The following is an 11,225-nucleotide window of genomic DNA, read 5'->3' on the forward strand; positions in this document are numbered from 1 at the left end:
GTCCTTTCATGTCCCTCTTCATTTGCGGAAACAAAAAGAAGTCCCACAGGGGGAAGTCAGGTGAGTAAGGTGCGAGGGGAAAGAGACAATGCTGTTTTTTGCCAACAACTGGTGCGCTGAGATGACTGTGTAAACAGATGCATTGTCATGGTGACATAACCAGGCTCACTGCCACAAATCAGACCTTTTTTGTCACACACTGTTATGCAATCTTTTCAGAACCTCTAAATAGGAAGCGTGATTAACTGTCTGACTTGGTGGAATGAACTCCATATGCACAGTGGACTGACAGTTTTGTTCATTCAGGAAGTTGATAGTCGTCCAGAACGAGGCTTGTCATCCATCGGTATTCCACCTTTTTTGAAATGAGAAAACCACTCTTAAACTTGAGTTTTCCCCATAGCGCTGTCCTTGTAAATTGTGTTCAACATCACAACAGTTTCTGCGGCATTTTTCCGGAGCAGGAAACAAAATTTCACAGCGCATGCTGTTCTCTTAAATCAGTCATCATAAAAACTCGAGTGAAACTGCTTTCAAGAAAAAATTCACTGTGACCAGAGAACCTTCCTAGGCGATATCCCTGGGAGCAACTAACTCAGAGTTGGGAAAATGCATACTGTGGAAGCTCTGCCCAGAGCAGCGTTTTTCCAATTTTGGGGGGGGGAGGTACCCATTCATAGGTTACAATCATTGGTTTCTTGGTGTGTCTGAAACTCTTTACTGTCAGTGTTTTGGGTTGAGCCATTCCTACAGTTGACTCTCCTCTTGTTATATTTCCATTTGTGTTAGTCTGGGTAAACTAGGGAAATAAATCCACAGAAACGTATATGTATAAAAGAGTTTTATATAAAGGGTAAGTGTACATTCGGAAAGCATCCCAAGCCCATAAGTCCGACTTAGCCCATATGTCCAACACCGATCTACAAAGTCCTTCTCAAACTCAGAAATCACACACAATGATGCCGAATGCCGGAGGATTACAGGCCAGTGCATAGAAAGTCTTTGAATCCAGTGGGGATGTAAGCATCTCAGCGCTGGCAGGGATTTCCACGTGGCTTCTCCAGCACCCAGGGCTGCATCCGGGTAAGTCCGTGTGGCTTCTCCTCTGGGATGACTTGCAGGAAGTGAGCCTTGCCAGCTGAGGCAGAGAACTAGCACGGTGGTCCGGCCATCAGAGAGCAAGAGACCAGAGAACCAGAAGGTGAGGCTCGCTGAGCCATTTATCTCTCCGCCCTTCAATTCATCCCACATGTGTTTATTGGCACAATAAACCCTAACTAGCACACCATTTATTCATTTTCATTTCATTCTTTCAAATTTCATTCTCAGAGAGAGACCTTATTTTCAGCTTTGACAGAAGGCTTAGCCTTGCATCTGGTAAAGTAACTCCAAGAAGGGCTGCACATACTCCCTGGAAAGGAGCACAGGTCATTGCAGTCCACCGCTTCCTCCATAGGAACTGTGTCATATCATAGAGCTCCTCTGCTAGATTTTCTGTACTGATTTAAAAGGTAAAACTCTTCTCAAGAAGTAAGGAAGTACAATGGAGTAACATCTGTATGAGTGAAAGTTGCATATAATCAAGATTATTTCTGAATAGCTTTCAAATATTTCATAGTACAACAAGCCACTATTAATCTAATATTGGTATAAATCTGGAGCCCTGTTAGTATTGTAGTTACGAGTTGGACTGCTAAGCACAAAGTCCACAGTTCAAAACCACCAGTTGCTCTATGAGCTAACCATGAGGCTTTGTGCTTCATAAAGACTTAGACTTATTAGAAATCCATGGGAGCAGCTTTAATCTGTCCTGTAGAGTCACTATGAGTCGGAATCAACTTGATGGAACTAAGATATTGGTATGAACTACTATTCCTTTAATATGAACACTAGATTAAATAGTTGGCTTGTGTTGAGAGGACATATTATACAGAAGCTGTCATGAATATGTAAAATGTAACCTGTAGGCAATTCTTTTTATTTTTGTAAGCTATGAAACCAAGTCCACAAAAAGAGAAGGGTTGGACGGAAAAAGTCGGCCATTTAATGTGCATGGCTTTGAACATTCAGTACGTGCCAGCCATGAAATTAAAAATACATGAAATAAGTGTTTGATTGAACTAGTTAACAAGTTTATAAATCAAGAAACATAGAAAAGGCTGTGGACTGGAGGCAGGAATGTGCCACATCATAATTTTTTTTATATATTCAAAGCATGCACAGTGCCACCATTCAAATTTTGAACCCAGAAATGGGAGAACCGAGAATACATTAAACCTGAGTCACATTGGATAGCATAAATGGTTAGGCACTTGGCTACTGGTCAGAAGGTTAACAGTTCAGACTCACCCAGAGGTGCTTCAGAAAACAGGGCAGGCAGTCTGTTTCTGAAAGGTCACAGCCTGGAAAACGGAGCTGTTCTGCTCTGCACACACGGTGTGCCTGGGTCTCTGATTTGACTTGATGCAACCAACAACAGCCGACTGAAACACCCGCTGTAGGCAAGTTGATTCAGACTCCTAGCAACTCTATGTGGGTCAAATTAGATGGATTTTTTCCCCCAGAAAATTAGGAAGCTTTCATCTACGGTGCTTCTGGGTGCACTCAAACCTCCTTCCTCTGTTAGCAAAGACACATCACCTCTATGGTAACTGGGAATTCTACTGAAACACCACTGCTCCCTGCCATCCAGAGACTAACCCCTTGCCCTATAAAGACCCTATGGGACAGAGCAGAATCGCTCCATAGTGTGTTAAAAGCTGAAATGTTTATAATTACATTTTCCACAAACCACCCCTTTTTAAAGCCCCCTCATATATATGAAGATTCTTTGTATGCAGTGGTTTGGGGGATTTTTTAGTACCCAAGAACTAGAAACACTGATGACTCATTGATAAGGAAATGAACACCCAAGTAAAATATGGCTCATTGATAAGAGGAATGTATGAAATTGTCTATCAAATAGAATGAATTCAGGCCATGACAGATGACTGGGAGGAATTCCAAGAGATGTAGTTTTTAAAGAGCAAGATTTAGAAAAGTAGATATCTAATGGTCTCATTTTTGGAAAACAACAAAAAAGGCAATTCTGTATTTGTGTGTATGGTTTTTTTAACTTAAATATACATTCAAGTCCACTAAAGGCAGTGGGTAATTTAGGAGAAGGGTGTATAGAAAGGGAATTAACCATAATAAAGATAGTATTTGTGAAATCCTTTCATTGTGAGAGGTTGTGCTTGCAGATGTGGAGGTCATCAGCATGATAATGATGCTGTGAGTGAACTCGGTGACCCTTATTTTTAAGCAATCGGATATATCAGTCATACTCTGTACAGAACCGTTTTGCATCTGTTAGGAGGTACATTTATATTCGTGGTGGGGGGAAGTCGGCCTGGGGTGGCCTGAACACAAACATTGCACAGCAACTCTCAGATGACATAGCTGAGATGTTTACAGCCACAAAAGCAATTAGACAATGTACAGACATAACTGGAAGATACAGGGGGTTCCATTCCAGGCCAATTCCATAAAGCAAGCCACAGGGGTTTTTGATTTTCCAGTGCACATGAAAGTTACATTTATACTCATAAAGGTCCAAAGACAGACCCGGAACTATTTATAGGTTTTTCTTTTTTTGCTGTTGGTTTTTTTTCTTTGTTTTAAGTTGTGGTTTTGGTTTTCTTTTGTTACGTTTTGCTTTGCTTTGTTTTTGTGCATGTTATTGTCTCTGCATGTCTATCTATTAGGCGGAATAAACAATCCAGAGGAAAAAACAATGAGACTGATGGTTCCGGGGGACCTGTGAAAGGGGGAGGTGGGGGAAAGGAAGGGGGAAGCCAACAAACCAAGGGCTATATAACAATAGGGAAATAGATCTATGTACATATATTTATAGGTTAAATGTTAAGGTAGCAGACAGACATTGGGCCTTTCTACTCAAGTACTCCCTCAACGCAAGAACACCTTGTTCTAGTAACCTAGTTTTCCATGATGCTCACGTTCCTGACATGATTGCTAAAGACAAAATGGATGCGTGGGCAAATGTGGTGAAGAAAGCTGATGGTGCCCAGCTATCAAAAGATAACAGTGTCTGGGGTTTTAAAGGCTTGAAGGAAAACAAGTGGTCATCTAGCTAAGAAGGGGCAAAGTCCACGTGGAAGAAGCATACCAACCTGTGTGATCCAAGATGGCATCAGGGATCAGGCATCAAAGACCCAGAACAAGAAATCAGATCAATGTGAATGGGGGGGAGTGCAGAGTGGAGACCCAAATCCCATCTGTAGACAAGTGGACATCCCCTTACAGAAGGGTCACAAGGAAGTGAGGAGCCAGTCAGGGTGCAGTACAGCACCATTGAAACATAGGACTTTCCTCTAGTTCTTTAATGCTTCTTCCACCCTCCCACCCCCCACTATCATGACCCCAATTCTTTTTTTTTAATCGTTTTATTGGAGGCTCGTACAACTCTTATCACAATCCATACATACATACGTCGCGTCAAGCACATTTGTACATTTGTTGCCATCATCATTCTCAAAACATTTGCTCTCCACTTAAGCCCCTGGCATCAGCTCCTCATTTCCCCTTCCCTCCCTGCTCTCCCCTCCCTCATGAACCCTTGATAATTTATAAATTATTATTTTGTCATATCTTGTACCTTCCGACGTCTCCCTTCACCCACTTTTCTGTTGTCAGGGAGGAGGTTATATGTAGATACTTATAGTCAGTTCCCCTTTTCCATCCCCACCCTCCTGTTATCACCACTCTCACCACTGGCATGACCCCAATTCTACAAATCTGGCTAGAACAGAACATTTACATTGGTACAGATAAGAACTGGAAACACAGGGAATCCAGGACAGATAAACCCCTCAGGACCAATAATGAGAGTAGCCATACTAGGAGGGGAGGGAAGGGGGTCTGGGGAGTAAGGGGGAACCATCACAATGGTCAACATATAACCCCTCCCAGGGGGATGGACAACATAAAAGTGGATGAAGGGACACAGCAGTTGGGGCGAGACATGAAAAAAATAATTTATAAGTTATCAAAGGTTTATGAGGGAGGGATGGTGTGGGAGGAAGGAAAAAAGTGAGCTGATACCAAGGGCTCAAATAGAAAATGTTTTGAAAATGATGGCAACATATGTACAGGTTTGCATGACACAATGGATATATGTATGGAGTGTGGTAAGAGCTGCAAGAGCCCCAATAAAATGATCTTTTTTAAAAAGTTAACATTTACTCTGTATTGTAGCTTAAGTATGCAACAGGACTATGAAAAACTTTGAAATATTGTGAGAATTACCAACATGTGACACACAGTCAGAAAGTAAGTGCACGCTGTTGGGAAAATGATGTCGATGGACATACTGAACACAAGGTTGCCCAAGACCTTCACTTTGTAAAAACTGTATCTGCAAAGCACAATGTAAAGAGAGGTGCGATAAAACCAGGCGTTTTCTTCTAATCTTCAGTCATTTTGGACAGTCATGATTTTTAGAGTTTTCTGTAATCTGTTGATTTGATGGTGTCATCTACTTAGTAATGTTTCTGGTTTTTAAATTTTGATTGGGAAACCCTTCTTTTGTAAAACTTTTAGGCAAAGATAATGTGTTCCTCGATATGCAAATGTATTGGTTGTAAGAATTTTGAAGAAAGCCCAGAAAGAAAGACTTTGATGCACTTGGCAGATGCGGCTGAAGTAAGGGTACAACAGCAAACAGCAGCGAAGACCAAGTTATCGTCACAGATTTCCGACTTGCTTACGAGGCCGGCCCCAGCTTTGAATAGTGGAGGAGGAAAGTAAGTAATATTTTTCTTACTTTTCTTATGGTGTAGTGTAGAAATTTATTTTTGGTGAGGCTTTTTTGGGCCAAAATAGAATTTGTACTTTTGGTTGATGCAAACCTGATTTTTGTATTTTTTTTTTCTCCATCCTTAGTTATCTGTAGAAGGATTTAAAAAAAAAAAAAAAAAAAATGGAAAAAATTATTGTCTATAGATACATTGTGCAATTTTAAAATACAGTAATATTTCAGGTTGATGCAAACCTGATTTTTGTATTTTTTTTTTCTCCATCCTTAGTTATCTGTAGAAGGATTTAAAAAAAAAAAAGAAAGAAATGGAAAAAATTATTGTCTATAGATACATTGTGCAATTTTAAAATACAGTAATATTTCAGGTAACATTTGAGGCCTCATGAAAATTAAATGTTTATACTTCTTGTTAGTGGTATTACTTTATATATATACATGTGTATATAATTTGCCCTCTCATTTTTCCATAGTCTTTTTACATTTCTCTGCAAGTTACATTGTCACACATCTCTTAGTAGTCTGTGAATTAGACAAGTGCTTCATCACTGTGAGCCTGTTTTCCTACTTGGTAGCTGTGCGAAATAAAGCATCTCTATCCCCAGTGTTTCAAGGGTCTAATGCTACATAGTGCGCTGATTTGGACTGTGTAGAAGGTTAGAGATTCACTTGAAGAATTATTAAATGGGGTGAGTGTTGCAAATGACATATTATTTAAAATACCTACATTGAAATAAGACTCATTGCTTATAAAAATATACTCACTGCCATTGAGTCCGATGCCAACTCATAGTCAATGCCAACTCATAGTGAGCCTGAGGGACAAAGCAGAACCATCCCTGTGGGTTTCCGAAACTAATTCTTTACAGGAGGAGGAAGCCCCTCTTTCTCCCACAGAGAGGTTGATGATTTCAAACTGCAGACCTTGCCATTAGCAGCCCAACACATCACATAACCACTACACCACCAGGATGCCTCATTGCTTATGTAAGCAAGTAAATGCACAGACAGAGAGGTAAATAGATAAAAACAAAATAAAGCACTGCCATTTGCTCTTAATTCATTCAAGGATGATTTGCTGATATAATCCAATTATAAGAGCTGGTGTGAAAACCCAATTGTAAGAGTTTTTTACAACTAAAGCTGAAATATTTTGTACAAATAAAATCTTATTGATTAGCAATGTAAGATTTTACTTGTAAAAAAGATCAGCAGTGTAAGATTTTGAAAGGTGTCTAAGGACCATCATCTTCAGGGGTTCTTCCAGTCTCTAATAAACCAAATGTTCACATTTTTCTCCTACTCTACCCAGGGCCTCCTATTTTGATCCCTCTCAGTGTTAACATTCATGGAACTTATATTCAACTAGTTCTTCTGGTCTCAGAGCAACAGAGGTTGGGATTTGTGTGATCCATTAATCCTTGGGAGTAATTCAGCAAGCTATCAGTGCCCTGCTTGGGTGATACAGAGCCCTTAGCACTGCTAGTATGTGCCTAAAGCGTACACTACTCCACCATAAGCCTAAGCCTGAAGGCATTCAGCTCTGGTTCCACTCATGGGTCAGCAAGCCTAGCTGCCCAATTAAGGACCTGAAGGCCCTCACTCTGCAAGCAAGCCTCCTGCCTGGGTGCATTCAGCTTTACTCGCACCGTTGATGGTGGGAATCCCACTGCTCGGTCTCATTTTCTGGCTCTTGGTTCTTCTGCTGTGGCTCCACTGCGTCTTCTCTGATGTCACAGCTTTTTGTCTCTGGACCAGGAAGTTCGCTGGAAAAGGCATCGTGGAGTCCAAAGAACATACTCCACTCCTGGCTCTTCTTTCTAGGTGGTAGTGAGATCTCCCCTTCTGCAGCTGAGATGTCTCATTTTATATCCAGAAGGAGGCAAAATGATCACAGCAGTTTCCAGTGTTTACAATCACTGTTACCTTGTTAATAGTCACTCACAACTACATCAGCATCTTACCACTTTCACTTACCCAGACTCATCAGGAAAAAGACAAAACAACTCCCTGTCTTTGGTGGGAGTTTCAAAGGCTAGCAGAACCATAGCACGAGAGGGGCTACCCCACAGTATCATTAGATGCCCCCTGAGTTCTCTTCTGGGCACAGGGGACCAGCTAGTGAAAGCTGCTTTCCTGGAGCCTACATTCATGAGTGGGGCAGGCTTTAGTCTACAGGTAGAATTACATCTTTTAGTTAAAGCCAGCTAGCCTTGACGCGGTAATAACTCAGGTGTTTTATATAAAAACTTCATTTATATAAATACTGCATACGCTCAAAAATAAAACCAAATCTAACTTTTTACAGCTCTTCAAGATGTGCTCGTGCTCATTGTCACAGTGTGATGCTCAGCATCCTGGTGATGTGAAAGCGTCCAGAGAAATGTCCAGGTGAATGTTACATCCACTGTGTTGTTTTTAAACCTCTCTCTCTCTCTTCTCACATCATTTCAGATTGCCATTTACATTTGTAACTAAGGAGGTAGCAGAAGCCACGTGTAATTGCCTCCTCGCGCAGGCAGAACAGGCAGACAAGAAGGGGAAGTCAAAGGCAGCAGCTGAACGGATGATACTTGAGGAATTTGGAAGGTGTTTGATGAGTGTCATCAACTCTGCTGGAAAAGCAAAAAGTGACCCTTGTGCCATGAATTGTTAACTCTTGCACAAAAGACAGATAAATGGAACTGTACAGAAAATTTAAGGTGCCGGGACATTTGATTTTCTGGAAGATTAACAATTACTGTATTGTTAATTCAGTCCTGGATTTATAATATTGACAGAGAAGAAATTTTAAATGAGAATTAGTACATTTTTAATCTTGGTTAAATCTGCTTATGCCCCATCTAAATGGAAGTTTTTCTTATTGTATTATAGAGATTTTTAATTTGCTTGGGTTTTCTGAGAATTAGATGTTATATAATTCTGATTCTATTGACAAAACATTTATAAATTATTATGATATGATTTCTAATGGATGGTGTTGTATGACTTTGTTCTGGTAGAAGTCAAAGAACATTGGTAGTACCCAATTGTTCTTTGATACAAAACCTACAATACAAACAGGTCGAATGTTTATGAAGCATATTCAATGGACATTTTATGTTTAGAAAAGCACTACCTTTTAAAGAAAACCAGGCTTTTTAGGGAGGATTCTGGGATAATATCCCACTTAGGGACAGTCAGAAGGGGAACTAGCCCACAGGCACACTTTAAAAATAACATTTTGCTTTCAAACAAACAAACACATAAAGAATTAAGGACTGTAAACGAAATCCCCGAGACTGGGTCATACTTTTCTATAGTAAGGGGCTAACAAGTTCTCTGGGAAGACTCCATTTCTTTCAGAGAGGCAGTATGTGTTTGCAGCCAGTGAATACTGGGTACCACTAAGATGTGCATCTGAATAGAAGTAAACATGACTGTCTTTTAGTGATAATATAGAATCCCACATAATTATCAGGTATAAAATTTGTCTTGGATGGAGATATAAAGAATATTGAATTGTAAGATGGTGAATTGAAGGATTTTTCATTTATCGAAAAACTTCTTATAGACTTTTTAACTAAGGTTTCGAATCAATATGTGACTCTTGCATGATTTACTCCAATGGGTCTCCTAACAAAGCTTTCAAAATCATAGTGGGATTACTTCTTATAAAGAGAGTTTTAAATATGGCATTATTTATAACCAGGTCTTTGGTAAACTGAAAAATGGCTGTTTTCATATGATTACTAAAAGAGCTCGAATCATTCTCGGTAATTCAAAAGTTTTATGAATTTAAGAGCCTGCTGCAAAAGACTCTTATTTTTCTTGACAAAGAAAAACCATGTTGGAATTCAGGCATTTTATTAGGTACCACATCCTTAGTAATTACTAGTGTACATTTCCTAAAAGGAATCTGTAATTGTATGTATTAAAAGTGTGTATATATGTTCATATGAACACACGAGTTGTAGACAATAGAAATTAACTCAAAAGAGGATTCCGTTATTAAAGTCGTTTCCTTTTGAAATTTGGATTTTAAAATTATCATAAGTGTAATGTAGATAGTGCAGATATTCTTAACACCTCAATCTAGTGTGTCTAATATTTGTATAAATGTAAACTAGTGTAAGAGGGTAAAATAATATCTAATCACGTTATTTTTCAAAAAATTGCAATACCTTTTTGGTCTAAACCGAAACTTCTTTGTTCATACTTTGTAAATATTCTGTGTTTAATTCTAATTGCACCTTTGTGATGTGTATTTATATACAGTGTGCAGAAAATGTTTGTGAAACTTGGATTACAATTGTAGATGATGTATGATGGCATTGCTTGACAATGTTTTGCCTGTAAAAATTTGAGGGTGCAATCAAGTGCTACTAGTTTTTCTGATTTTCAAGAAGCTATCTAAAGTATTAAGCTTTTTCCCTTCCTGTGTAGTACTTACTAAACAACTTCTTTTTGTATTTAGGCATTTGCATCAAATTGCTGAACAAGATTAATAGCCACCTTCAACAATTTTAAAAGACTATTTTGGGGTGGGGAGTCAGTTGGGTATATAATTTTTTAGCTCTATTTACATCCCAAAGTAGAAAGATTATATTTACTAGAGCTATTCAAAGAATACACTTTTCTATATTGTAATAACAGGACAGCAAAGTAAATCTAAGGAAAATAAACATTTATACTATTCTGTAAAAAAAAAAAGGTTTTGCATTTTTTCTTTAGTTTGATACACCACATTTAACATGCAAGAAACCTTTTCAAAGATCTGATTCTCAAGTATATTGGACAGTATACATGAAAGCACACAAATGAAAAATACCATTTTGCTGAGTCTCATTGACAGGTTGTTTCAAATGAGCACATTCCTTCTGTGCTTTAGTCCTTGGTTAGGGCAGTTCAGCCTCCTGTTCTTTTACTGCCGTCGTTTACTGTCGTTTTACTGTCCTTTTATGATATTCTTACGATGAGCACCTTTCCTACTTTCCTTTGCTCGGATCAATGAACGATCTGTAAAATGGAGCCCTAATTTTATAGGTAAACAAACAAGCAGAGCAGCAACTTTGGGGACATGTGATGATTCGGAGGGTGGGGTGGGGAGAGTGGCAGTGGCACCGATTGAGCTTCACATTCTTTGAATATGGACAACTGACGTTTTCTCAGTCTTATGTAAAACATAAATAAAAACCCTTTAGAAAAGCTTCCTATTTTTATTGGTCTGTAACAAAACCTAAGGAAAAGAATACTTGTTTCCTACGTGCAGCTTCAAACCACGAGCTGTAGCCACACCTGTGGTCACACCGCATCCTCTCTAGGATTTGTTCAGCACTATCCGAAGCAGGAGGAAGCCTGTGGTGAGCAAGCCTTTATCACAGAAGTGTTCTGTTGTGTAAATGAAGGCTTCACATCTTGTTAGCATTTC

At 39.2% G+C, this 11,225-nt stretch overlaps 1 protein-coding gene across 1 annotated transcript in view; it reads left to right on the forward strand.

The window, feature by feature from the left end:
* Positions 1-11,017, forward strand: part of LIN54 (lin-54 DREAM MuvB core complex component) — a 69,185-nt gene extending 58,168 nt beyond the window's left edge. The window contains exons 11-12 of the mRNA XM_004703238.2: positions 5,602-5,804; positions 8,270-11,017. Coding sequence (XP_004703295.1) covers positions 5,602-5,804; positions 8,270-8,471 — 405 coding nt within the window. The 3' untranslated portion in view covers positions 8,472-11,017. The remainder of the gene's footprint in view (positions 1-5,601; positions 5,805-8,269) is intronic.
* Positions 11,018-11,225: the final 208 nt, after the last annotated feature.

This window comes from Echinops telfairi, unplaced genomic scaffold, assembly GCF_000313985.2.
Source record: "Echinops telfairi isolate 266 unplaced genomic scaffold, ASM31398v2 ScPeMD7_7468;HRSCAF=8506_0, whole genome shotgun sequence".
NCBI classification, from domain to species: domain Eukaryota; kingdom Metazoa; phylum Chordata; class Mammalia; order Afrosoricida; family Tenrecidae; genus Echinops; species Echinops telfairi.